The sequence below is a fragment of the Melanerpes formicivorus genome, unplaced genomic scaffold, assembly GCF_026170545.1.
Source record: "Melanerpes formicivorus ecotype bairdi unplaced genomic scaffold, bMelFor1.0.p_v2 SCAF_8, whole genome shotgun sequence".
Taxonomy (NCBI): Eukaryota; Metazoa; Chordata; class Aves; order Piciformes; family Picidae; genus Melanerpes; species Melanerpes formicivorus.
This window is the reverse complement of record NW_027142360.1, coordinates 19,836,559-19,862,561: the sequence shown is the minus strand read 5'-3', so window position 1 is coordinate 19,862,561 and position 26,003 is coordinate 19,836,559. Positions and strand designations below refer to the sequence as shown.

General features: G+C 49.5%; 2 protein-coding genes across 2 annotated transcripts in view; both read left to right on the top strand.

The window, feature by feature from the left end:
• The first annotated feature begins 927 nt into the window (after positions 1 to 927).
• Positions 928 to 22,891, top strand: CSNK1E (casein kinase 1 epsilon). Its single transcript, XM_068142447.1, has 11 exons — positions 928 to 1,195; positions 5,336 to 5,423; positions 11,268 to 11,378; positions 11,540 to 11,688; positions 12,379 to 12,607; positions 17,864 to 18,034; positions 19,218 to 19,366; positions 19,876 to 20,068; positions 20,161 to 20,300; positions 20,661 to 20,726; positions 21,265 to 22,891. Exons 2-10 carry the CDS (start codon positions 5,348 to 5,350, stop codon positions 20,691 to 20,693), a joined length of 1,251 nt encoding a protein of 416 aa, XP_067998548.1. The 5' UTR covers positions 928 to 1,195; positions 5,336 to 5,347; the 3' UTR covers positions 20,694 to 20,726; positions 21,265 to 22,891.
• Positions 22,892 to 24,926: 2,035 nt separating this feature from the next.
• Positions 24,927 to 26,003, top strand: part of TMEM184B (transmembrane protein 184B) — a 30,675-nt gene continuing 29,598 nt past the window's right edge. Inside the window, exon 1 of the mRNA XM_068142444.1 lies at positions 24,927 to 25,097. The gene's annotated coding sequence lies outside the window, so the exon portion shown is untranslated. The remainder of the gene's footprint in view (positions 25,098 to 26,003) is intronic.

Genomic DNA, 26,003 nt, shown 5'->3' with positions numbered 1-26,003 from the left:
TTTCTTCCAATTCCCTTCCGTCACCTCGGCCAGCAATAGGGGGAAAACTGGCATGGCCATCATCCCCTCAGAACCTGCACCCATCTGCCAGGCAGCATCACCCCAAACTCTGCTCCCACCAGTCACTCCAAGAACTGCCTCTCCTGAGATCTGATTCAGGAGTCTCAACCTTCTACCTCCCAGAAGCCTTTAAACGCTTCTCCAGCTTGGCTTGTACTGCTACACCCCTGTGGGGGTCTGATATATACTGGTTGCCTCACCCTGACTCAGCTGCCTCTTTCAGAGTTGTTTTGGGGCTTGCTGATGTACATGGTGGCCTCCCTGGCTCCCAAACAGCCCAGAGCTTCTGGGGGCGTCTGGGCTTTGCAGCTATGTGCTGATGGGTGTGTCGTGAACCTCTGTGTTAGCATACATGCTGACATTCGTGTGGATTTGCAGATGCTTCAGCCCTGCTCCTAAGGCACGGGGACTGAGAAGCCTTGACACCCTTCTGTGGCTCTGATGCCTTATGGGCCGTCCTGCAGAACCCCCACTTGGTATCTGCTGCCATTGTGATGGGACCCAGTGACCCTTGTGTGAGGATCCCCAAGCGAGGCCAAGGGCTGATGACCCTGCCGTGCTGACAACAGTGGCATAGTGGAGCTGCCCCACAGCCCCCGCTGCAATGAGCTGCCACGGGTAGGCTGTTGTCCCACTCCCCTGCGCTGAGGAGAAATCTTCAGCGGATCGCCCGGCAGCCGTTGCAGGCAAATAGCCCCCAAAATCCATTCCCTATATGTGGGGGTTAGGCCTCACTCTCGGAGGGGCTTTGAGAGGACGGAGACCGGGAGTGCAGCGAGAACAGCGGCGGGCAGTTGTGCCTTTAACGATGGGCGGAGGAGGAGGAGAAGGAGGAGGGCCGGGGCTGCGTTGGGTGACATCAGTGGGTTTGGCTCCGGGGCTCAATGGAAACTGGGTGAGCGCCGGGCTGTGCCGAGCACACGCCGGCTGGAGGGGACGGCGAGCGGGCGGGAGGCGGCAGGCAGCGCCGCGCCGCGCTGAGCCGAGCTGAGCTGAACGAAGGAAGGAAGGAAGGACGCGTCGAGCACGGCCGCCACCAGCCCTCCCCAATCCTCCGTCATCCTTCCCGCCGCGGCCGCCTGGCCCCCTGACAGCCGGCGGAGCAGCAGCCCCACACGGTCCCCTTCCCGTCAGGGTGGGTATGGGGGGTGTCCGCCTCCATCTTGGGGCGCAAACCCCGGGGGAAAGGCGGCCCCTCCGGCTCTTTGTGTGCGCGGAGGGAGGGAGGGGGAGGAAGGGAGGGGGCGGGGGAGGGGAGGGCAGGGCGCGATGTGCCAGGCCGGGGAGGGGTGCAGCGGGGGACAAAAGCGCTTTTGTGGGGGTGCGGGAAGGGGGTCCCCCCCACCGGCGGCCGTGTATTTTGTACGGGGAGACTCCGCTCTCTTCCTTTTCTCCCCCTGTCGGGGCTCTGCCTGGCAGCTGGCGGTGCCGGAGCGAACGAGGAGGGGGTGCCGTACAGTTGTCGGCGGAGGGCTGCGGGGGTTCCCGCAGGGGATCGCTCCCGGGGTGGGTTTATCCCCCCCACCTCTCCCGCTCACTGATGCTCCTTGTCTCCCTTCCTAGCCCCTCTCATTGCCTGTTTTGGGGGGGGGGGTGTCTGCTTTTAGGAGATGTGTGTGAGAAGGGCTTCGTGTTTCCTTTTGTGCGGGTGGGGGGCTGTAGGGGCGGGGGTCCGCGGCCGGGAGCGAGGAGGTGGAGAACGAGGAGAAGTTCAGCGCCGTTCCCGGGGGTGGCTGCTTTTTGTTACCTACCCGGAAAAATAACAGCCCGGGTAAGGCTGTCTTCGCGTAGTGTTTTGCCTGTAGGGGGTGGGGGTGTAAGGGACGTATTTATTATTATTATTTTTTTTTGTTCCCCCTCTGTTTTCCTGTTGTGGCTATTTCTTCCTCAAATGACCAAACGCTCTTTGGGGTTCCTCCTCTCCCCCCCCCATCTTATATGCTGCTCTCCTTTTTTTTTTCCTTGTAAGCGTGAAAGGATCTGGAGGGATTCGATGGTTTACATTTCAATCAAAATGTAATATTTTTTTTTTCCCTCTCTCTTTTTCCTTCCCATTTTTAAGCCAGTTCAAATCAGTATTTTTGCCAGGCTCTTCCTTTATTCCTTTCACACACGCACACGGACACACAAAAAGCCATGTAAAACCTTCATGGTCCATGGGCAAAGCAGCCCCCATTCCCCACACTCCCACCAAAAGCTGGAGTGTAGCTGGGCTCGGCAGCCTCCATTATTGAGCCGTGGGTTTGGTTTTTTCATGGCCTTTGCTAGCCAAGACATCTTCTTATTCCTAATCCTCTCAGGTGGGACCAAGGTGGCCCCCCGTCCATCCGTGTATCCTCCCCTGCCCCGAGATGTTCCCTGTGTGTTTGGTCGCCATCAGCACTGATAGAGCAGTACGGGATCAGCTCTTATCATGTGTTTATATAATGGCCTTTGTGCCTGTATGTGGGTATTTTATATTATATAAATAGGGATTGGTGCAGAATGGTGTGTGTGTGGGGAAGCAGTGCTGCTGGCTGGGTAGTATTTTATTTTCTTTTTCTGAGGCTGTGTAGTATATTGTAGGTGTCTGTGTAATGCATGTATGCAAACGCTCATGCAGGGCACACACTCGCGTTGAGGTTGTATGTGTGTTAATCCCTTATGGAAAACTAAATGGTTTAACTAAATGATTGCCCTGCAGCCCCTGGGAACGCTGCCTTGGCTGGAGAGTGCAGGAAGGGTGGCAGGGCAGGGGGGGTTAAGCCCGCTGGGAGGGCGGGAGGGAGGGCTTTTTAAATTCTACCCAGATCAATAATATAGAGGGGAGCAATGTGAATTTCGTCTAGAGTAACATGGATTTTGCATGTAAAATTTTCTTTCTTCTTCATGTCATAGTAGACCTGAAGATCACATGGTAAAGGGCAGAAGCTCTAGATGGTGGGGGTACATATGTGAAGTAGAAGCAAATGTGGTAGATGTTTGAACTCCTGGAGCAGCAGTTGTTGGGGGGTGGGGTGTGTGTGTCCTGCCCCCTCTCCATGAATCCAGGCTGTTGCTCTCTGGCGATCCTGCCTGCAGGTTTTCCAAGCACACTTGCCTATGTGTGTTGGGGGGAGATAAGGCAAAAGGACAGCTGTGCGAGACCATGATTTTTCACTCCATTATTCTGCTTCCTACTTCCACCCCCTCGTCCCAGAGCATTTTTTACATTCCCCCTTAGAGCCTGTTGCTTAATCAGCTAGAAGGGCTGTTGCCTCGTTGTGCGAGGGAACCCTTCTTAACCTGGCTCCTGCCTGTCCCAGAAGGGTGGAACCAAATTTAGGCTTGGGACTGTGGCGTTGCAGCCCAGTAAATGTTGTGCCTGGGTGCAGGGGGAACCTCTGAGATACCTCTTGCCTGTCCTCTTCATCTTGCTTGGTGGTGCTTGCCCCAGCTGGGAGTAGGACTCAAGTGGAAGTGCTCAGGATTCACAGGCCTGGGCAAGCACGGCCATGAAGGAAGGAGGCTCGAGAGCTATCTTCCTGACAGTGGTGTAATGGGTTCCTGGGGACAGAGACCTTTGATCGTTTATTGGAGTAGGAGTGTAAGCAAGTCAGATGTATGTTAATGTGGTTATACAGAACAGCAGGCAGCGGATGAAAATCATGTCTGTTTGCTGCGCCCTCACCCAGGTACACCTGCCTCCTGGTTTGGTTCCCAAGGCTCTGCCTACATTCCTTCTAGTAAGAAAGTCAGAAATAGCCACAGGCTTTTGTAGACTTTAGACACAGAGAAACCCACATGCATAAGTAAATACTAGGTGAGGGGACTCCACCTCTTACTGTCTTGTGTGTGGTTTCTGGTGACTGGAGCTCTGCTTTCAGGGTTCACAACGTCCCCTGAATGTCTTGATAGGATTATTTCCCTGTACGTCTCTGCAGCCCGTCCATTCCTCTTTCTGTAATCCCATCTCCTGGGGCAGGAGAAGCAGCTCTGGGTTTATAGTATGTTCAAAATCCTGTAGCTGAGATTATTTTTTGTGTGTGTGCTTGTGTCTCACAAAGCCATTCATCCCTCCTTTCCTTCAGTGATGCTTCCTTCCTACCAAGCTCCAGCAAGGGAAAGTTCCTCTCACCTACTTGTGAGAACATGAATCATTCCTCACCTTTCCTGTCCCCAACAGGCTCTGTGTCTGCATTTTGTATGCTAATAATGTGGCATTGCATAAATTAGGAATGTGGCAGATCCCTCTAAAAGGAGACATGTTGGCTGTCTTGGGAAGAGCCACAGTTACTAGAATAAATTGGTGTCCACAGAAGGGGCGAGGCCAAGGGGGGGTTGTTAATAGGGGAACTGTGGAGCTGTGTTTGGCTGAGGTGTTTGCAGCAGAAGTTGAGGTTAGCAGGGAGACCAGACTCTGTGCCCATGGTCTTTCCACCTAGCTGGTTTTCTGTGGAAGGTGAGTAGGCTAAGGCTGGGAATGTTGATGGGGTATAGCAGGTCAAAGGGTTAGCTAATCACCTCAGGTAAAAGGATGAGGAAAGGTCTGAGCTGCTAAAAACAAACAGCTGGCACACCTAGGTAGGCAGTAGAGGCAGAGAGACTCAGACCAAAGTAGGCTGTGATCCCATCAGCAGAAGTGTGTGGAGATAAGCAAGTGGCATTCCTAGTCAGTGCATGCCTTGCAGGGTTCAGTTCAGGGAGATGTCTCCTCCCTGTCCCTGTGCTGGCTCCTGCCTAGGGGTGATGGAGTCGCTTGCTCCTGGGAGTCTGTCTGTCTCTTGAAGCCCTTGGATCCTGTACTTCACTGCCACTGATGTGTGCTGGTCTGGGGTTGGACCAGAGAGCACTTCTCCTCATCCTCACACGATTTACTATGCCTGTCCCTTCTGATGTTTCATGAGGTTGCCACTGTCCAAGTGCCAGATCCTGTAGATTAACAGTGTGTGGTACTATCTCTCTTTGTGGTAGTGTGAAGTAATCGCCCAATGAAACCTCCTTAGGAGGGATTTCCTGCCCCTCCAGTCCCTGAACAAAATGATAGAGAAGGGATTCACTCCTCCTTCATTCCTACAATGGAAACAGGGAAGACATTCTTGAAAAGGTCCAGTTCCTGCAGTGTTTCTAGCTCACAGTGTTCCTGGGCATCTGGGAGATCAGGAGAGGGGGTTAGAGGCTGTGTAGAAAGTGAAGTATTTCAAGATTAAAAATGTGCCCAGTCTCTGGGTGAAGTGGAGAGGTCTCTTCTGTAGTCTTACATGATTCACTTCCTGTCTCTGCTCTGATGCTGTGCTTTCTGTGCTTCTTTTCCCAGCACGACTGAACCATGGAGCTTCGAGTGGGGAACAAATACCGGCTGGGCAGAAAGATTGGCAGTGGTTCGTTTGGAGACATTTACCTAGGTGAGTGTGAGCCTTTGTCCTTCCACCTCCAAAGCTGTTTTTCTCAATTGTATCATTATTTTGGGGGTTGTTTTTTCTTGTCAGTTGATATTTGTGGGCACCATGTAAGACACAGGGTAGTTGCTGCTGGCTTGGTGGTAAAGAAAGTGGGATGAGCTCAGCTTTGCCTTGCAGATATTGGAGACACAGCGGTGTTTGATCAGGCTGATTTTAGATTTGGAATATTCAGGGCATATTTGTCATACACCCTACTCCAGCTCTCTCACCTCCTTTTCTTGAGCTTGATGGGGGGTTGGGTATAAACTCTGCAAAGAGTGGGTGGTGGAAAGGAGGAGATGGCTGTTTCTTCAGGGTGGAAGGGATAAAAGTTTTTGGAAGGCTAATAGTGGAAGAGGTGGTCCAGTGTCTGTGACTAGTAGGTATAAAACAGGCCAAAGAGGCTTGACCTGGTTCAAGTCCTAGGCCCCAGGTCTGTTACATCTGTAGTGGGATTTAATTAGTGGCTGGAATGACCTAAGATGGGAGCTCAATAGACAGAGCTCATGAGACACTGGGTTTCCTGTTGTCACATCAGATCACCTGGGCAGAACCTCTTCCAAGCCTCCATGCTGATGTCTAGATGTCTTCTCTGATGCCTTGCCTGCTGATAGTTCAAACTATATGGGGCCAGAGTGGTGAGATTACCTAGCAGCCTCATCAGTCCCTCTGTGAGAGCTGGTGTAGCTTTAGCTGTCACCTAATTCTCACCACTATCTGCTTAGCTGTAGTCCTGCAGGCTGGCAGACCGACTGCCCTCTTCCTTCTTGGTATTTGTACCCTTTGAGCACTTACAGATGGTCATCACGTGCTCCTTAACTTTTAAGTTGTATTTTGCTTCCTTATACATCCACCACCCCTCAGTCTTGCTGCTTCAATTTTTCCTAGTTTGTCCATCTGCTCAGCAACTTAGAGCCTATGCAGCATTTGAGGTGTGGCATTTTCAGAGCCTGGCAGTGAAGGGCTACCCTTGAATGATTCTGTAATGTGATGCCTCTGCATAGGCTGCTTTGGGTCTCCTTGGCTTCCCCCATCACCAACATTGTATCAGGTTGCAGAATTGGCCTTAGAGCACTGTCAGCTGTACTGTAGGTGCTCTCTTCCAAATTCTGCAACATCTTCCCGTTTCTCCCTCTCTTTGTGTTGAATACCTCTAATTCACATTACTTTTTCCCTGTGTTTGTAAATCACATTCTCTCTTCTAAACCTTTTGGCTTTTATCTCCATTTCCCTCTTGCTTTATTATTCTCTGCTGATTTGGTGTTGGCAGCCTCTTTTGATTAAGTATCCTGTGGGAATCATCAGTAACAGGCTTCATTGCCACCTTTATCCAGAGCATGAACAAAGTTGATAAATAATGGATCTGGGATCCCAATTCTACTGTCTGCTGCCTTTACTGAAGCCTAGTCCTCTATGCCACTCCTCTGAGGCTTTCCAGCCAGTTAGTGTCTTGGGTGATGGTGCTTTAAATTTTCAGGTGCTAGGGTTTGAGGAGTGAAAGACCAGACATGGCATCTTTCAGCTGTTCGAGGGCTTGAAGCCTTGCACACTCTCTCAAGGAGAGTATTAATTGTTAGGATCTTGCAAAGCATCTGGAGTACGTGTGGAGAAAGAGGGAGGTATGGAACAGAAAGACCTGATACTGCATTCCTCTGCACCACATAGCATGTTGTCCACCTGTGCGAAGGGGACATGCAAAACAGGCCCTGGTGAAGGGGTTGTGCCTGCCTTGCCTGTAAGCAAACATGAGGTGGAGGAAGCCCCAGTGCCCTACTGTGGTGAGCACAGTGGGATGCCTCCAGCTAGCGAGTTCAACCAAGTTGCTTGAATGCAATATCAAAGCCCTTGTGAAGTTCATTGAGGTGCAAGCCAGCATGTTTTGAAGCAGTGATAGCAAGACTTCTTGGAGCCTGGGTGACTCCCCAGCCCGGAGGGATCAGCCATGTAGTCTGTGATGGTATGTCTGGAGGACGCTTATGCCTATGCTATCCTCTCATGGGCTGGTCTGCTCTGCTCTGCAGACAGAGGGGCACATTCATGAAGACTTCCCTCCTATACCACATTCACCTCACAGTTCTCTCCCTTGATAATGGTGTAGAGACAGAGCAGAGGCAGACAAGCCTTGTTTGTCTCTTGAGGATGAGCATGGGCTGCATGGTTTATCCCCAGTTTCTCTTTCAGGATGTTAGTTCCTTCACCTGCTCTGTAACCACTGGGTACTGCATGTTGTGCCTTTTGGGATTTTCCTGCCAGAAGGACACCAGAATTTCTACATGGGCAGACACAAAGAATGAACTTCTGTTAATCCTTAGCTGGGGCTTGAAGCACAATGCCTTCCTTCCATGCCCTACCTTGGGGGATAGATGTGCTGAAGGGGATCTTCTCCCCATGTTGGGTTGGGAGGGTGGGAAATGAGACTGGGCTGCCTGTGAGCCTTAGTGAGCCCTTTTGCCTCTAAAACTGCTCACTCAAAAGAGTGAAACCCAGTTTGCAGAGGAATTGTTGAGACCTTTGGCCGTTGGAGGAGAGGTGCTTTGTCAGAGGTGTTGGCCGAGAGGCAGGGCAGGGTCCTTTAGGAATCGTTGGGGCCTGGATTCACTGGAGGGGACAGCGGAGAGGAGCTGGGGATGGTTCGGCAGACAAAGCATGCTGGGACCTGCGCTGGCGGGGGACAGTTCCTGGTGGCTGGCTCCTCCCTTGCTGGGAGGGGAGTGCCTTCCCTTTGTTTCCTGGCCTGTTAACTCTCTCTCGCCCTATCTGACTTCTTCCATCTGTTCCCAGCCCTCCATTCTTCCCTCGCCAGCGTGTGGAGAGGGGAGCGGGCAGCGGGAGCTGTGCCTGTCGGCTTGCGCGATGTGCCGGGAGGGTGGTGTTTATTGTAGCAGACACGCAGCAGGGCTCTCACTCGGAAAAGATCCTGTTTAGCCGGTGACATCCTCTGTCCCTGGGGCCCTGTTGCAAACAGCTCGTGATGAATGAGTTGAATCTGTGCAGCCCCCACAGCGGAGCGAGACTGGGGGTGGATGTTAGGAATTATCCCCAATCCTACATACGTCTCTCGAGTGGCTGAAGCTAAGGCAAGCTCTGCTGCATTTGTCTGAAATGTGATCCTTTCCAGGCAGGAGAGGCAATGGAGAACTGTTGCTTTTGTGCTTGTATCGATGAAAAAGATGGTGGTTAAAGCATGGAACAAAGGATCGGAGAGACTCCTGCCCTTAAATTCTCTCCTTGCTGGTGGTGCTCTCAGTCTGGGCAGATCTCTAGCCAGAGAACCTGTACAGGGAGCAAATTGATGATGTGTCGGGGTTCGGGGAGGGAACAAACCTAAAGCTTTCAGATGGTGACCCCCTCTCAGCTAAGAACAGCATCTCATTAGGTCCAATTGGTTCTGCTCTTGCTTATCCAGGCCACAGGGTTGTTTCTTCTTTTGAGAGACTAACACTTATGTGGACTATGGAGAGCGTGGGGCTGAAGACCCTGTTGATCATTTGAATGGCATATTCACATTTTGCAGAATCTTAAGTTTTCTTGATACTTAGCCCTCTTTTCCCTTTTCCTGCTTTACATCCCTAGCTGCAGACAGCCTAGTATATGGATGCAGCACAGGGCAATGTGGAGATGAGAACTCATTCATTTTTCCACTGTTCAACTTTTGGGAGTAGGGTTCATTTGAAATGCTAATGCTACTGCTGCCAAAAGTCAGCAAATCTTGCCATTGCATGTGTGTCAGCAGATGGACTATGACAGGGAGAAATTCCCCCAGGGAATGGAGAAGGGAGATGCTGCAGAACATTTGGAGGAAAGCCTCCACAAAGGCAGGGGAAAGAGAAAAGGGAAAGAAGTGCTCATGTCTGTTTGGATGCTCCGGATGTTTCCATTCTGAATGAGGGCTAGTGATTGAACACCAATTTAAAAGGTAGATAATAGTCCAGGACCATGTTCTTACCGTGATCTGAGCTCCTTTTTGTGCTCTTGTCCTTCTTCCAGTCCTGGTGGAGTGCTGTTGTGGAGTTAAGGGAATGTATGGACTTGCTTTACTGGCCAACAGTTTTTAAGTGGAAAATATCATCATCTTTCCAAAAGTAACCATTAGACAAATGGCTCTAGCTCTCAGGATCTCTTTTTCCCCTTTCCCTTCTTCTGGCTCTTGAGTAAAATCCCTTATTAAATTCATCCCATTGCTCCTCCTTCCCCTCCCTCAGAGCACCCTAAATAATTCCTTTCCCTCCTTAGTGTTTACAGCCTTCAAATACTTGCAGACTGTTGTCATGTCCCATTCTTCCTCCCCACCCTTCTTAGTTGTATCTCTTGCCTATGTTACATATTTAGATCTTTTAATCTTTCTTAGTAAATCAATCCCTCTAGGCCCTGATGGTTTTTGTTCCTCTTACAAATTCCTAGCAGCTTGTCTGTCTCGACCCAGTGCTGTAGTATCTAGATGACATCTTTTTGCCACCAGGCAGCTCTTGGCTAACTTAATGCACAAGCCAGAAGTCTTCAACAGGGGATGGATCCTCCTAGGATCCAGAGGGATCCACTTGTAAAAATACTTCCATTTTTACTTTGGTCTCTGTCTCTGGAGGCGGTGTGTGAAGGGAGATGAATGGAGGTCTTTCTACAGCTGTCCTTGTGGGCTCTGAAAGTCATTTCACAGAGATTGGGAGGCACAAATTAACCAGGCCAACCAAAATTAGATACAAAACATCATCTTTGACTCCAGCTCATGTGTGGCACCTATGTTCTGGAGTAGTTTATTTCATGACAGTGTTCATAACTTGTTGATGGTCAGAGCTGCTTTCTGGATTGTGTATGAGTGCAACTTTAAATAGCTCTGGAAGTAAGGAAGAGCTTGTCTGTGTGTGAGGCAAGCATAGGAGGGGAAGAGAGAGGAGCAGGTCTTGAGTGTCGTTCCTGTGACCTGTGTGCAGATCTTAATTCTTTCCCTTTTAGGATGATGTGAAACATCTGGAATCTTCTTGGTTGGTATGGGACAGAGACTGTCCCTTTCCTCCTTTGACAGTGCACTTTGGGACCAGAGTGCTGGCTTTAGCTTTTGTGGCTGGCAGCTCAGTTCTTTTCGGGAAGAAGTGTGTGGGGTGATGGTTTTGTGTAGTCACAAACAATCTGGGAATACCTTCAACAAAGATTCAGTTTATTTCTTCATGCTTCTAATTTGGGATATAGCAAATGTTTCTGTGCTGGCAGAAGATAAAGGTGGTATTAAAGCCCTCAGGAGAGGGAGAAGCTGGAGATTTGGAAATTGTATTGAGCAGGTCAGGGCTGTGGAGAAGCTAGAGGTAGCTGGGAGTGTTAGCAGTGTCTGGGAATGTTAGCAGTGTCTCCTCCTGAACTCATTTGCTCTGTTGAAATCATTTACCTGAGGTAAGTAGTGATTTTTCTCCAGAACAGGTGCTCCATATCACTGTCTGAGGGGCTGGCTTGGCTTCAAGGGATAGTTACATGATCAGGGACAGCTAAAACTTGCATTGGTTTAGGTACTGCTGCTACATAAAGACTGACCTCCCAAAGCCTGGCACTTTTTGAGATAACCAGGTAGCTAATACATTATAGGACTGTTGTTCTAAGCCTGGCTACTGAATCAGAGCTGGATTCCTATTCATGTGCCTTGCTTTGGAAATGGCAGTGCTGGAAACTCTGCATGAGGCTAAAGTAGTTGAATCCCATTTCTGCCACAGAAAAAATCTAAGGGCAAATCTTAAGGTTTTCGTATCTGTATAGGCCTTGTTAAAAGTGTTTAGCTTCAGTGGAAGCACATTCAATCTTCGTTTCACCCTCGTTTCTATGCAGGAGCCAATATTGCAACTGGTGAAGAGGTGGCCATCAAACTGGAATGTGTCAAAACCAAGCATCCCCAGCTCCACATTGAAAGCAAGTTCTACAAGATGATGCAGGGAGGAGGTGAGATGAGGAGGAAAGGATGGGGCTGGGGGAGTGGTTGAAGGAAGAAATTATTCTGGAGAGCCTTAGAAGGGAAATTATTTGGTGTTAGATATGATCATCTCAGTGGGGATGCAGCAGTTTTCTTCTGTTCTGTGGACTTAATCTCTCTCTTTCCCCAGTGGGTATCCCCTCCATTAAGTGGTGTGGAGCAGAGGGGGACTATAATGTGATGGTGATGGAGCTCTTGGGGCCTAGCCTGGAAGATCTCTTCAACTTCTGTTCCCGCAAATTTAGTCTCAAGACAGTTCTGCTCCTGGCAGACCAGATGGTGAGTTTCCTCTGAAGCATTTGTGCCTACTCTCCTTTTGGGTGCCTTTCCCCACCCCCACCCCTCTTCTCCTCTGCTCAAGAATGCTATATCCTAGGCTTTTTTGATTTAGCAGTAAGTGGCTGCCAGGTTTCTATTTCTTGATGAAGCTGGGGGCCTGGAACCTAGGCACTGCTGGCTTTTCTTGATCTCCATCCCTTCTTCCCCTGCTGCTCACCCATGTGTTGTGAGCATGGCTTCTGCACAGGTAATGAATGACTGCCATTGCTACTGATGCTGACTCAACTGCCTGTGCCCTGGTTTAAGACCCTTAGCTCTTCTGTACCCTGTCCTTTCCCAGCCTGGCTAATTTTTTTGCAGACTCCTTGTGTCAATACTGAAGCTGAAGTTTTAGTCCATACAAACTTGCTTCCCATCTGTCCTTGTGGTACTAAAGGTGACTTCCCCTGATGGAGGTCTGGGCTGGTGTGCAGAAGTGAACTTCATCTCCATTCTTTGTCTCTAGATGTTTCTGCTCCCAGAGGGTGTCTTTTTTCCTTGGCTGTTTTCTCTGATACTCTCTGCAAAATGTCCTTTTGCCTGCTCTGACAGCCCAGAGTCCTGGACAGGGTGCTATCTTAACAGATGTAGTGTAGCTGAGTTACCTTCTCACTTGTCTCCCTATTTACTTTCCTGCTCCCCTGTCTCCAGATCAGCCGTATTGAGTACATTCATTCCAAGAACTTCATCCACCGGGATGTGAAGCCAGACAACTTCCTTATGGGCCTTGGCAAAAAAGGCAACCTAGTATACATCATTGATTTTGGGTTGGCTAAGAAGTACCGAGACGCCCGGACCCACCAGCACATCCCCTACCGGGAAAACAAGAACCTGACTGGCACCGCTCGTTACGCCTCTATCAACACCCACCTGGGAATAGGTGAGCATGGCTGTTGCCCCTTGGTGGGCATCTTTCCAGGGGATGTAGTGTGTCCCCAGAAAGAGAGGCTTGGGCTTCTGTGCCTGGCTCTGCTGCTGACCTGTGTGGAGATGGTGGGTAAAGAACTGTTACGCCTGTCTTGCCTCCCTTGATCTTTGTGACACTCTGTGCTCCTGGTATGTGTTTGTGTGCCACTTGGTACCGTGGGGCCCTGTTTCATCAGCAAGGCTCTGACCTCCCTGACTGTACTGCTACTAAGTAGCAAATCTGAAGAGCAGAAACTCTGAAGCTGCCCTGACTACAGGCCCGGGAAGGTATCTTCAGTCCTCGCAGCTCAGTCTGTCTTGGGGAGCTCTTAGGATGGAATGTATAAGCTGGGAATTTGAAAATCAGAGCAAGGAACTTAAACTTTTTAAGCTAGCAGCTTCCACAGGATTTCATGTCCTCATGACTCCTAGGGAAAGCTTCCCATTTTTCCCCTCTTGCAGATGGCTTCTCAGAAATGTGGAGTCAAGACCTGACCTGCAGAAAATAAAGCAGTTTCCCACAGTCTTTCTTGCTTAACGCTGTATAAGGGTAGACTGAAAACATAGTATTTATATGAAAATGGGGAGTGCTGCGTCTTGAAAGTGATCTGTGATCTCCTGAACTCTTCCACACAGTAAAAATAGTTCCTGTAGAGCTTTCCAAGTTGTTCTTCTGTATTTTGACTTGACCTGCTTATATATAACTGCCTCTCTATAGACTTACTCAGTCAAGATTTTCACAGCCATGGTAACTGCCACAAGGAGACAGGCACAAAATAATTCTCACTACTATGTCTATCGATTCTTTTGTGTGCCTGCTCTGTCTGAACTCCTCAGGAGAGGCTAAATGTCTGGTTGTGGGGGTTTTTTTTAAGGACTTGATTATTTATCCTGCTCCAGCTTAGCCCTGTGCTGCTGGTGCTTGGCCTGTGTATCAGGGTGAACAAACAATGTCTGAACACTAATCCAAGGGCAGATTGCACATGCCAGCGACCTCAGCAAAGCTGCTGCTCTCTTTGTGCCCTTTGCTTTGGGAAAGTCTGGGTGTGAGTTACTCTGTGCAACAGGTCTCAGGTGAATTATCTCCATGTTACAGATAGCTCTCCTGAATGGCATAAAGGTTACATGACTTGCCTGAAGGAAAGGGGAAGGGGGTGTTGGTGCTGCAGCTGGAGTTCCTGGTTGTCAAGACCTTGCCACAAGGTGTGTGACAGACAAGTTTGTGAGTTAGCAGCCTTGCCATGGGAACTGTCATTCTGAGTTTACTTCTCTGAGACTAAATTCTCTGTCTTAATGTTACATTAATGTGGTTTAGGGAGAGGGAAGGAACCAGGAGGTATTTGTGTGACAGGAATAGCAAATGAATAAATGCCTTTATTTGAATGTGCAAGCTAAGGGTTGGGCATTCCAATGTCTGGTGGAAACACATTCTTTTCCCAGTGACCGGGTGAAAAAGTAGGAGGCAGGATTGAGGAGGGTTTCCACAGCTGGAGGCTTGCTGATGAGGGAGTCACTGGACTGTGCAGGCTTTGGTTCACGCATTCCAGTCAATTTTCACATGCTCTGGGGGTGAGAGTCCCTTGCACCCTCTGGAACTTGTAAAGTTGGAAATAGATGCCCAGGGGTGCCCAGGAGACAGTCTTGGAAGAAGTCTGGTGGGCTTTGTCTGGATGAGAAGAGGCTGGGGGCAGGGCACAGTTCTTCCCCAAATGCATGGCCTAGATGGCATCAGTGTAAGCTGTGCAGAGCATGAAATTGTTCTGCTCATCCTGCCCTCTGCCACCCATTCTGGGTTTTTGTGTTATTTTTAAAGGCTGCTGTCAGGCAGTGGAGAGAGAAAGGGGAAGTGTGTTCCCAGCATGTACAAAATCGGATCTGAGTATGTAGTCAGGAAAATGTTGCTGAAGACTGCTTGCAGCTGGGCTGGCCCCAGCTGATTTCTAGGGAGTCCTGCTTGGGAGCAGGACTGCTGCCATGGACAGAACTGGTATGTGGGGAGGCATTATCCTTGGGGATCAGGAGGCACTTGGCACTGCAAGGAAACAAGTTCTTGTTGCAAACTTTACATCCAGGGCAGTACAGTCCTCAGTCTCCTGTCCTTTGCCTAAGCATGTCTTCCTTGAGTAAACTCATCCTGCTATTCACCCCTGACTCAGCTCCTTCTGAAGACCCTGCTTTGGGAAGGGAGTGAGGGTGTGGGCTGGGAGCCTCCCTGGTAGTGGGAGTGAACTGGCACGAGTCTGCTTGCAGAGTAGGTTGGGTTTGAGAGGTCATGTGTTTTATGTTGGAAGGGGCTTTGTGAGCTAGTGGAGGAGAGGATGAGTGTCTTGCAGAACTAGCAGTCCCCCATCTATTGTGGAAGAGTTGAGAAGCTGAAATAAAACAGAGGAAGCATGATGTAGTGTTACAGGTCATGACTGTAATCCTGCTTCTGGACTGACTTGCTCTGGGCATATGTTCAGGTCACTCGTTTCTCCTCTGAAACTGTAAAGTGAGACCTTTTGCTTGTGTCCTAGGCATGCTGAGAGAGTCAGTCAACGATTGTCAAGCTTCTAAAAGTGGGAACAGTAGTGTTAAATACCGTTTCTTTAGTGGGTAAATGTGATTTTTGCCCCCCCCCCAGTTAATTAGTTACTCCACTTTTGTTGTCTAATGCTGTGTGGTATCCTGTGGCTGTTTGGTATATGAGGCCAGGCAAAAAGGTAAAGTATTTGGAGGTAGCCTGGGGAGTTGTTTCATCTTCAGTTGATGTTACAAAGAAATAAGATGATGTTCTGTTGTTCTTCACCATCATCCAGGGTTTACTTGAAGATCTTGCAGTTAGGGTTACAGGTGAAAGGTAGCTACAGTGTTGTGAGGTAGCCTGACAACTGTGATCCATCTGTTGGTACTTCATAGTTTCATAGTTTCATTCAGGGTTGGAAGGGACCACAAGGATCATCTAGTTCCAACCCCCCTGCCATGGGCAGGGACACCCCACACTAGATCAGGCTGGACAGAGCCTCATCCAGCCTCTTCATGGCCCTCCTGGATTTGAGTATCACTGAAATTGTGGGCTACAATGACCACATGTGCCTGAGAAATAATACTTAAGGGATGCACCCCAATCAGACACTTATCATTCAGCTCATTAATAATTTGATGTCCTGCTTACAGTTGTTTTTCCTCTCTCATGCTGCTGTGTTAAGGCACAGTTGTGTTTACATCCATGTAATGGATACTAGTGAGCTGCCCAGTTTGGTTTTGTAACTCCTTTCCTTGCCTCTAGTAAGGACATGTAGCACTCCACACAGACTTCAGTCTCCCTAACCTCAGATCTTTAATTCTGGCCCTCCTGAAATCACTAGGACTCTGTCTAGATGTACATTTGCTGTGCTCCATGCAAGTGGAGAGGTGTGGTCCATCTTACCTTAAGCATGGAGTTCAAGCAAGATTTGAGAGACAAAATCCTGATTTATTTCTAAAAGGCTGATTCATCTGTTCAGTAGGCTTCTCTGGTTCCTGCCCTACCTTCATCTACTGCTCTGAGAGGCACCCCCATGCTCCAGGCAGGGAATCCACAGCTACAGGCTTTAAAGCTACAGTAAGGCTAAGTCAAGGGCTGGCAAATTGCAGGATTGAGGAGGTTACCTTCACCATCTCTGCTTTCGGGCCCTAGATGTGCATTCTGACTCCCCATTTCCACAGGCTTCCTGTCTCAGAATGTATGTCATTATCAAATAGTGTTTAGTTTTGGTTAGTTGGTATGCATGGTGTGTAATTGCAGCACTCCAAGGGTACACGTATCCCAGCCTTAGGCTAAATGCAAGCCTGTGGGCTGCTACTCCCTTCTTCCTTCATAGTGTCTAAGCATCTCCCAGCCGGTCATGTAGTTATCTTTGGCAGCAGCCTGATGAGATTAGGAAGCGTTAGCCCCTTTTAAAGTGGGCAACTTGAGGCAGTAAGTTGATGAGGGTTAAAAAAGAAACAACAAAACAAGCTGTTATTTCTCTGGTGTTGCAAGTAAGACGCTGTGGAGATCTGCATGTCTGCATTCTCTTCTGCTTGTGTCTTGGAACATGGCATTTCATGTGCTTTCAACCAGAGGCTCTCTTCTCTCAGTTATGGAGTGATGTCACCCTCCTTTTATTCTGCAAACACAGTGGGAGATCTTCCCCCCCTCCCTAATATTTTTAATTTGCCAAACCTTCCAGTCCTCCAGAAACCCACTATGAGGTAGTGAGAGGCTTGTGGTGGTAGAAAGGCCCGTGGAGACTCACTGCTTGTGTCAGTACTTCTGGACCTGCTACAGTTACTCTTTCAGCATAATCACAGAATGTTAGGTGTGGAAGTGACCTATAAAGATCATCTAGTCCAGCCCCCCTTTCTAGAGCAGGACCACCTAGAGCAAGTCACACATGAACATACCCGGTGGGTTTTGAATGTCTCCAAAGAAGGAGACTCCACAGCCTCTCTGGGCACTCTGCTCCAGAGCTCTGTCACCCTCACAGGGAAAAAGTTTTTCCTTACTTTTATGTGGAACCTCCTGTGCTCCAGCTTGCACCCATTACCCCTTGTCCTATCACTGGACATCACTGAGGAGAGCCTGGCAGAGTAAGGGGAGCTGTGATAATCTACTGGCCTTTGGATGGGCAGGTAGTAGGACGTAACTGATAACAAGAATTAACCCTTAGTGAGAACTAAACCATGTATTGCCTCTCTCTAACTTATGTAAGTTGTTGAGGGGTCACCCATTCCTTTTTTCTGCCTCTGTAAAGCATATCTGCAGGTTAATTAGAAGATGTATTTGAAAGGGCTGTGTTGGGCTTCTCTTAGCTTTGTCTTTTCATGACTACCTTTGCCATGACTAATCCCCAGGATGAAGTATAATTCTGGGTGGAGAAGTGTAGGTGCCCTTCCTCTGGGATAGGGAAGTAGGCAGTATCGCTGCAGCAGCTCTTGACCTCTTACATGCTTGTGTGAATTAAGGCTTGTCCAAGTGAGAAGGTAGTCAGAGTATTCATTTGTGAAATGGGTTGGACTGTATGGGGAGAGGAGCACTTCTGCAGTGTGAACATCCCTCCAGGAATTGGTTCTAGAATGTCTTCTAGAACTCTGTCTATCCATAAAAATCTACTCAAGAAGAGAGAAGGGTTGATTCTTTCACTCCATCTTCCCCTACAAAGCTGCATGATTGCCAAAGTAGTTGTGGTTGCTGCTCATTCTTTGCCCCTTTAACTTCTTCCCACAGAACAAAGTCGCCGTGATGACCTAGAGAGCCTGGGCTACGTGCTCATGTATTTTAACCTGGGCTCGCTGCCCTGGCAGGGCCTCAAGGCTGCCACCAAGCGCCAAAAGTATGAGAGGATCAGTGAGAAGAAGATGTCAACACCCATTGAGGTGCTCTGCAAAGGGTACCCTTGTAAGTACTCTCCTCTTGATGGCTGTCTTGTTTGGTACATGGCTTGCTTTCCTCATGAAACCCCATTAAGTCTTGAGTCCTGAAGAGCAATGCCCAGTGCCCCAGACCAGGATGTGCTGCTGACACCAGTGATGGGAAGGATAAGAGACTGGTGGTGATGCAGTTCTGGCCCCAAAGTGGGAAATATAGATGTTGTGTAGAGTCAATCCTTGTGTTACTAAGGACATGGGGGTGCAGAGAGGGATCTTTAGAACCTCAGAAGGAGTCTGGAGAAGGTGGTGGGCAGTGAGGTGAGAGGGGTTATGATGATGATCCTGGCTTAATCTGGGTAATGAGGGTGAGGGCTGACTGTCATGAATTGCAGAAATAACCAGGCAATGAAGTGACAAATGCAGTTCTTAGTAGATAAACATGGAGTAATGTATGTGAGGAGAGAGAAGTCTTGGTACTCGTGGCATGTGCACAAAGTGGTGTTGCAGTTAGAATAGATGGTCCTGTGAAAGCATCAACCTTGTGCTTGGTGTCTGCTGAGGAAAGTGGATTGAGTGTTGGACGTTACTAGGAAACAAAAGAAGCCCAAGCAGTGTACATAAACCCATGGCCCACTTGCACCTTTCGTGCACTGTGCAGCTCTGATCCATCCCACCATTTCAGAAAGAATATGGTTAGAAGGTTCAGGAAAGGCCAAGAGGGTGTTCAGAGGTGAGTTGATCTCTGTATGAGCAATGAGTTTGCTGGAACTTGGAAGTGAGAAGTTTGTAGAAGAGCTGATTATTTGGTGGAAGCTGGAAGTGGGACATGCTTGCCCCAGTCATTCTCTTGTGTAGCTGTCTGTGTCTGGCCACTGCTTAAGACAGGCTACTGAACTAGAAGGACCTCTGGTCTGAGCTGAGATTCCCAAAGATCACCTCCAGCCTTTATTCTTTAGGCTTACATTGTGATTGTCCTTCAGCTGGCTCTGTGACTTAATACCTGTTGCTTGAAGGAGCAGCCAGAAAAGAGATGCATGAGCACGGGATCTTCTTGGTGTCCAGAGCACTGCGACCATCAGGCTCCATTTTCATTGCACAGCTTTGTGCTGTCCTGGTCCAGCACTGTGCTGCTGAGGGGCCACAGCAGCTCCACAGTGAGACCAGGGGATTTGGGTGGTGTGCACTAACCAGCTGTTCTCTGCTCCTTCCAGCTGAGTTCTCGACATACCTCAACTTCTGCCGCTCACTGAGGTTCGATGACAAACCTGACTACTCGTACCTGCGGCAGCTCTTCCGCAACCTCTTCCACCGCCAAGGCTTCTCCTACGACTACGTCTTTGACTGGAACATGCTTAAATTTGTGAGTGTTTGTGGTGAAAGGGCTGGAGGGACAGGGGTTGATTCATATCCTGGAGATGGAAAGTTAGAAACTGCCTGGGGTCTGTGCCTCTCCTGGTGAGCAGCTTGAGGCAGAGGGCCAGGTAGAGTGAAAAGGGGTGGAGTTGTTTGGTGATGCTAACTGAGGGGTATAGCTACTGTTAGTGAGTGTTCCTGATGGAGCACATGTATCAATAAGTATATAGCTATGGGTTGGTAGAGGTAAGTTTTCAGGAGACAGCTATATTTGGAGGTGGGACACAGACATGGATTGCAGTAACAGCTCTAACAGCATATGCTTGTTTCTCTGTTTCTTATTGGAAGAGAATGGGGTCCTCTGTAGGTGTAGTGGGAAATGGTTTGGGGAGAACATACTTAGGGGGCAGAGCTCTGCTTTTGTGGTGTGATAGAGCACAGTGAGTTTTCTTTGTGGGGTTGCTGCTGTCTCTGTCTGACAGCCATGTGTAGCGTGGGGGGCTCTCTCCTCCTCAGGGAGCAGCCCGGAATCCCGAGGATGTGGATCGGGAGCGGCGAGAGCACGAGCGAGAAGAGAGGATGGGGCAGCTCCGGGGGTCAGCCACACGAGCGCTGCCCCCTGGCCCACCTGCCGGAGCCACTGCCAACCGCCTTCGCAATGTCACTGAGCCCATGGCCTCCACTCCCACCTCCCGAATCCAACAGTCCGGTGAGTAGGGGGGGATGGTGCCGCCTCTGGTTTTGGCTGCAAACAGGAACTATTGACTAATACTCTTGTCTCCTGTTGCTCTGCCCCAAAAGGAAACACATCCCCCAGAGCAATCTCAAGAGTGGACAGGGAGCGGAAGGTCAGCATGAGGTTACACCGAGGAGCTCCTGCCAATGTCTCCTCATCTGACCTCACAGGGCGGCAAGAAGTGTCACGGATTTCAGCATCACAGGTGAGTCCCTAATGTGATGTTCACTGCCTTGGTCCGGGTGTCACAGAATGTTGTGGGGCCTATAGTCTGTTTCTACCTCATCTGCTGGAGTTGACCCCAGAGTGAAGCTTCTGGTGTGGTGAAGAGTGTTACCAAGTTGCACCTTAAGTTACTTAGTTTCTGGAGGCCGTGATCAGTACTGTCTTACTGGAAGGAAGCCTTCATCTGGTTGTATTCCAGACCACAGCGGTTTGGAGAAGTGAAACAGTGAACTCTTGGGAGGCAGGATGTCCTGAGAGAAACGTGTTGATTCTCTGTTTTAGTGTCCTTTGTGCCTTTTTGTCCCTCTCCACCCTTCACCTCCTCTTTGTTTTCTTGTAGACAAGTGTGCCATTTGATCACCTCGGGAAGTGAGGAGCAATTGCCACTGGACCAGTGTTTGCTTAGGTGAGCCTGTCCTTGTGCCTGGGATCCTCCCAAGGAAGGAATTGCTAGCATTAGGGATTAGGTTAAGGCTTTGATATTGTGGGGGTGGGATTGGTAGGTTTCCTTTCCTCTTGCCTTACAGCAAGATGTTTTTTGGCTTCAGAGGGAAGAGTGAGATTGTCTGCCAAAACCGTGAGGGGTATGGGTTATCTTGAGTGTGAAGGTAGCTTTCATTTCTCTAGGAGGGTAGAAGGGGAAGAAGGTGCTGGGCCAGGGAGCCATTTTGCTGGTTCCTAATGAATGCTTTTCTGGCAATGTGATGGTGTGGGGGAGGAGGGTGCTAAGGCAGTAATCAAGTGTATGAGACTTTGCACAGCCAGCGAGTGCCTCTTGTAGAGGAAAGGGCAGTAGCTGGACAGTGTAGTTCTGAGGGGTGGCAGGAGTGTAGAAGAAAAGGCTGACTTTATTTGTTACACTCCAGCTGGTGTTGGAAGTGCCAGGAAGAGCCTTTTCTCCTAACATCTCTTCGCTTTTTCTCTTTTTTTAATGTTCTTTCTAGTGTCTTCACTGTATTTTTCTTTTAAATAATAAAAAATCAAAACTTAAAAAAAAAAAAACCACAAAAACCCACAAAACCCACAAACAAACAAAAAAAACTAGAAAAGACAAAAAAAAAAAAACCAACCAACAACAAACCCAAGAGAATTTCTTTTTGCAACGACGAGGAGTCGAGCTGTGCCCTTGCGCCGGCGTGAGCTGTTGCTGAGAGGGCTGCCTGTGTCCCCCAGCGTGAGCGCCTCAGAGAAGCTGACGACGTGGGAGCTGTGCAGGAACACCTCCACTCTCACCCTGGCCCTACTGCCACCCCCACTGACTACCCCCAAGTTCTCTCTCCTGACTCTGCTCCTGGTTTTGGTTTCTTTCTGTATTTTCTTCTTCTTGGATATCCTCTCCTGCTTGCTTTCTCTTTTTCTTGTGTTTTTTTGTTGTGTGTTTTGGGTTGGTTGTTTTTTTTTCAACTTTCAAATGATATGGTCTCTAGCCATATACCTTTTATCTTTGCTCTCCTTTCTTTCTGAGGGCAGGGGATGGGGGGGTGGTATGTGGTTGTTTTTTTTTCTGTTCTCTTTTGTCAGGAGCCTTGTCAGCCTGGAGGGAATCAGACTCCAGCCACACTTGATGGTAGAAGTCTGATTAATATTATAATAGAATTTGTTTTCACAAGCATTAATTGAATTTTAAGCTGTGAGGGGAATTGTGGCAACAGCCTAATCATTGACTTGGGCTTCCTTTCCTTGGGTGGCTTCTCTGCATTTGTTTCTTTTGGCTGTTGGGAGAAGTGCCAGACATCCCTAATCCGAGTGTTCCTCGTGCGCCGAGGGATCCTGGAGCAGCACCTGGTCCCATGGAGGATGGGAAGGCTGGAGTTGAAATACAGGGAGAAATACACTTCCCATCCCTGCAGCAGGGTCTGTTTTTTGTCTGGCTGTGTGTGTGTTTTTTTCTATTTTTATTTTTTAATTAAAACTTGTTTTAATTCCTGCGGAGAGAGTGTGGGACTTGAGGAGAAGAGAGAGGTGCACAGAAACTGGAGTTTGGTGTTCTTTCAGAGCAATGGCTCTTGCTCTCTTCTTCACTCATGCAACCCCAAGTAAGATCCACATGCACAATCCCTTCCTGCCCTTTCCCATCTGTCTCTCCCCCCCTTCTTCCCCTCTTCCCCCCCCCCCACCCTTTAGTTGTTTTTAAATATAATTTAGGAATACTCAAGCTGCTTTGTGGCACTTGAGGCTTCAGAACACAATGATCACCACTGCGACCTATGGCCTGTAGCAGACACACTGTCACTGTAGTGTGGAGCCGATGGGTTGTTGGCAGGGCGGGGAGGGTGGGGTTAGTCTTTGTTTTGTTTGTTTTTATCCTTTCTATTTAACACTTGATTTTGGTTTTTTCCTCCCTATTTTTTTCCTAATTTATTTACCCCTCTTACTGTATCTCTCTTTTTTTTAATTAAAGAGCAAAACTTTTTATTACTTTGTAATTTAAAACAAACAAACAAACAAAAAAAAAAACCTGAAGAACTTTGGGGGGGGATTTTGTACTTTTTTCCTGTGTAAATATTGAACTTTTTTGAGCTTTATCGTGGTTGTTAATTTGAAGTAATAAAGTAGAAAATGATAAAGTGATGCCAGCATCTGTCATTTCTTCCTTCCCTGGCATCCCTACCGGGAGTGACATCTTACATGCAGGAAGCACTGTCTCGTGGCTGAGCCTGTTCCTGAGTTCCAGGAACGAGTTTGATCAGAATTACTGGAAAAAAGGCACAGGACTGGAGCACCTAAAAATAACTGTGAGCTGATCTCTGCAGTTGCAGCCTTGGAACAGCAAAAGCTATGTGAAATCTGATTCAGGATCTCTCAGTTCCTGGATTTGAGCCTCTGGCGTCGCATGCGCTTGGCCTTGAGGAGGAGGGCCCTCTCCACACAGGTCTTGGATGTGCATGGAGTTGGACAGAGGTGGAGCATGGGATTTGGTTTTTTTCCATGCTTTCTTTTCAAATCATGGCAGAAGGGGAGGGAGAGGGGTCAGAGCAGCAGCCCTGAAAACCTGACGTGAGTGCTGTGCCTGATGCAAATACACTGAGCTCCCTGTAAAGTGGCACCTGCTGCTTTGCTGTCTGTGGTGGTGTGGTTGGTTTGGGTTTCTCCTCTAGTTACCTGACCTGTCTTGACAGTCAATTACTAAATTTTAATACTGATTTATTTCTAAATGGCTGCTTCTATACTTAGGCTTCCCTGCATTATCCACGTGGGAGAGGCTTGTTTTTTGCAGGCTGTGTAAAACTTGCAAACACTTACTTTTTTTTTATTTATTGTTAAAATATTTGTTTCAGAAACACCTGCTAGGAATACAGGATGGATCTTGGTGACTTTGCAAATTCCTGCCAAGCCTGTTCTCTGGCAGCTGAGCAGGGAAGACCTGATCCTTTGCTTGTCTGCTGCATGGGGTTTCCAGATCCTTAAATGAGAGATGAAGAGGAGGGTGTTCAGGGATACTGGGGTGTTGTTCTGTTACTGTGTGTTGGTTGTGCCTCTGTTTTATCACAGAATCATCAAAAAGTTTAGCTCAAAAAAGACCTTTAAGATCAAGTCCTACTGTTCTGAGTGTGATTTTTGAGGGATCAAAATTAAATTGGTCTTGTTCCCTTCTAACTCTTGGTCTCTGGGAGGAAGAGGAATATTGGAAGACAATGCCCACCTCTCCCTTGGTGCCTTTGCACTGCTGAATATGTGTGGCCTTCTGGCACCGGGGTGGAGCCAGCAGTGCCTTGGTCTGCCTGGCTTCTGGAGAAATTCCTATGGTTTGGATAGGTGCTCTGTTATGGGACAGGAGGGAAATACCTCCCCATTTTGGGAGATGGGGGTAGCAAGTCCATGGGTGAAGTTGTGTTTCAAAAGAAAAGGGCAAGTGCTCTTCTAAAGCAGGATAAAGTCTCACCTAGCATGTGAGACTTTGAGGGCTTGAACACATCTCCAGTAAAAGGCTGAGAGAGAAAAATATATATATATAATTTTTTTTTTTTTTTTAGAGGCTGTCATGACAGGACACAGTATGATGCTTTTAAACTAAAAGAGTGGATTTAGACTAGACAGGAGGAAGAAATTGTTCATAGTGAGGGTGGTGAAACACAGGCACAGGTTTCCAAAGCAGTGGTCAATGCCCCATGCCTGGAAGCATTCCAGGTCAGGTTCGGTGGATATCCCTGCTTGCTGCAGGAGAGTTGGATTTAGATGATCTTTAAAGCATTCTGTGATTGTCTCAGTCTGTGTGTTAAAGGTTTTTAGGATTTAGGTTTGAGAATTGTCTTTCTCGGATGTGAAATCCCATGTTCTGACTTGAGTAGAAGTACAGCTTTGGCTTCATTTCTTCGGAGTTTGGGGGAAAATAGCGCTGAGGTAGAGCTTCCTGGGCCTAGTGCTGCCCTTACCCGGGCTGGGCAGCGTGGAGAAGAGCTCCTGGAGCGCCTGAAACTGAGGGTGCCCAGCTCTGGGCGGTGTGGCGCCGGCCGGCGCGCCTCCCAGCCGCAGTGGCTACCCACCCGCCTCGCCGCCCCGGGTGCTGCCCCTTTAAAGGCGGCGGATGACGTAACCCCCTTCTTGCTTCGCCACGCCCCGTCCGTGCGGCGCGGGGAGTGGGCGGGGCGTGAGCAGCCGCCGTGCGCAGGCGCGGAGGTGCTGGGGTGGGCCCGGCGTCGCCATGGGCTCCTGAGGCCCTCAGCGCCCCCGCGCCGGTGCCGGCGCCCGCGGGGCAGCGGGGCAGGGCCCGACCCGACCCCTCCTCACCCTAACGGGCTGGGCCGAGCCGAGCTGAGCCCCGCCCGCCCGCCAGGAGGTAAGACGTGGCGGGGGCAGGGATGGCTGCGGAGCCGGGGCGTGGGGGCGGCTGTGGGCGCTCAGGGCGGGCTTGAGGGGCCGCGCTGGCGTGTCTTGGGGGGGGGGGGGGGGCGTGGGGGTGGGACACGGGGGTCTTCGGTAAGGTCCCCGCAAACTCACGGCCCGCGACCTCCATTCCTTCCACCTGCTCGAATCTCTCCTTCTCTCGTTCCCCGGTGTGACCTGCGCGATCCCCCCGGTGCGGCCCCCCCAGTCCCATGTCCCCTTACCCGGAGCGGCCCCCCAGTCCCGTGTCCCCCTACCTGCTGCGGCCTCCCTGGCCCTCTTCCCCATTCCCCACTGCAGCCAACGCACGTTCTCCGATGTGCCGCCTCGCTGCCCCTCTCTGCGGCCCCCGCCATTCCTTCTCCACCTACGCAGCCCCCACAGCCTGCTCCTGCCACGCACATTTCTCCCCCGTGTGCACACGAACACACAGCACACACTCGCGTCTCCCTACAGGCTCCAAGTGCGCTCCCTGCAACCGCTCACCTCGATGCAACCCAAGCAATTTCTTCCTCTCTATCCATGCTCCAACATCTTGCTGCAGCCCACCCAGTCTCTCCACGAACGCACACACATGCGTTGCTCCAGTATAGTTCTGCACCCCCGCTGCTGTCACGCTGCTCGGTGGAGCCGGGTGGGTGTCACTATCTGCCAGGGTATTTGGCCTCAGGCGGACTGGGAGCACAGTAAACTCCAGAGGGGTGGTAGGCTTCGGGTTTGTGTTTGCTGTGCCTCCCCTGGTTCAGGCTGGGTGGACTGATGGCCACCGTGCGTATGTGAATGTGTTGATGTGGTAGATGCACGAGGAGCCTGTTACTATGCCTGGGTGCTCCTGTGGCACAGGTGAGTTATGATAGCT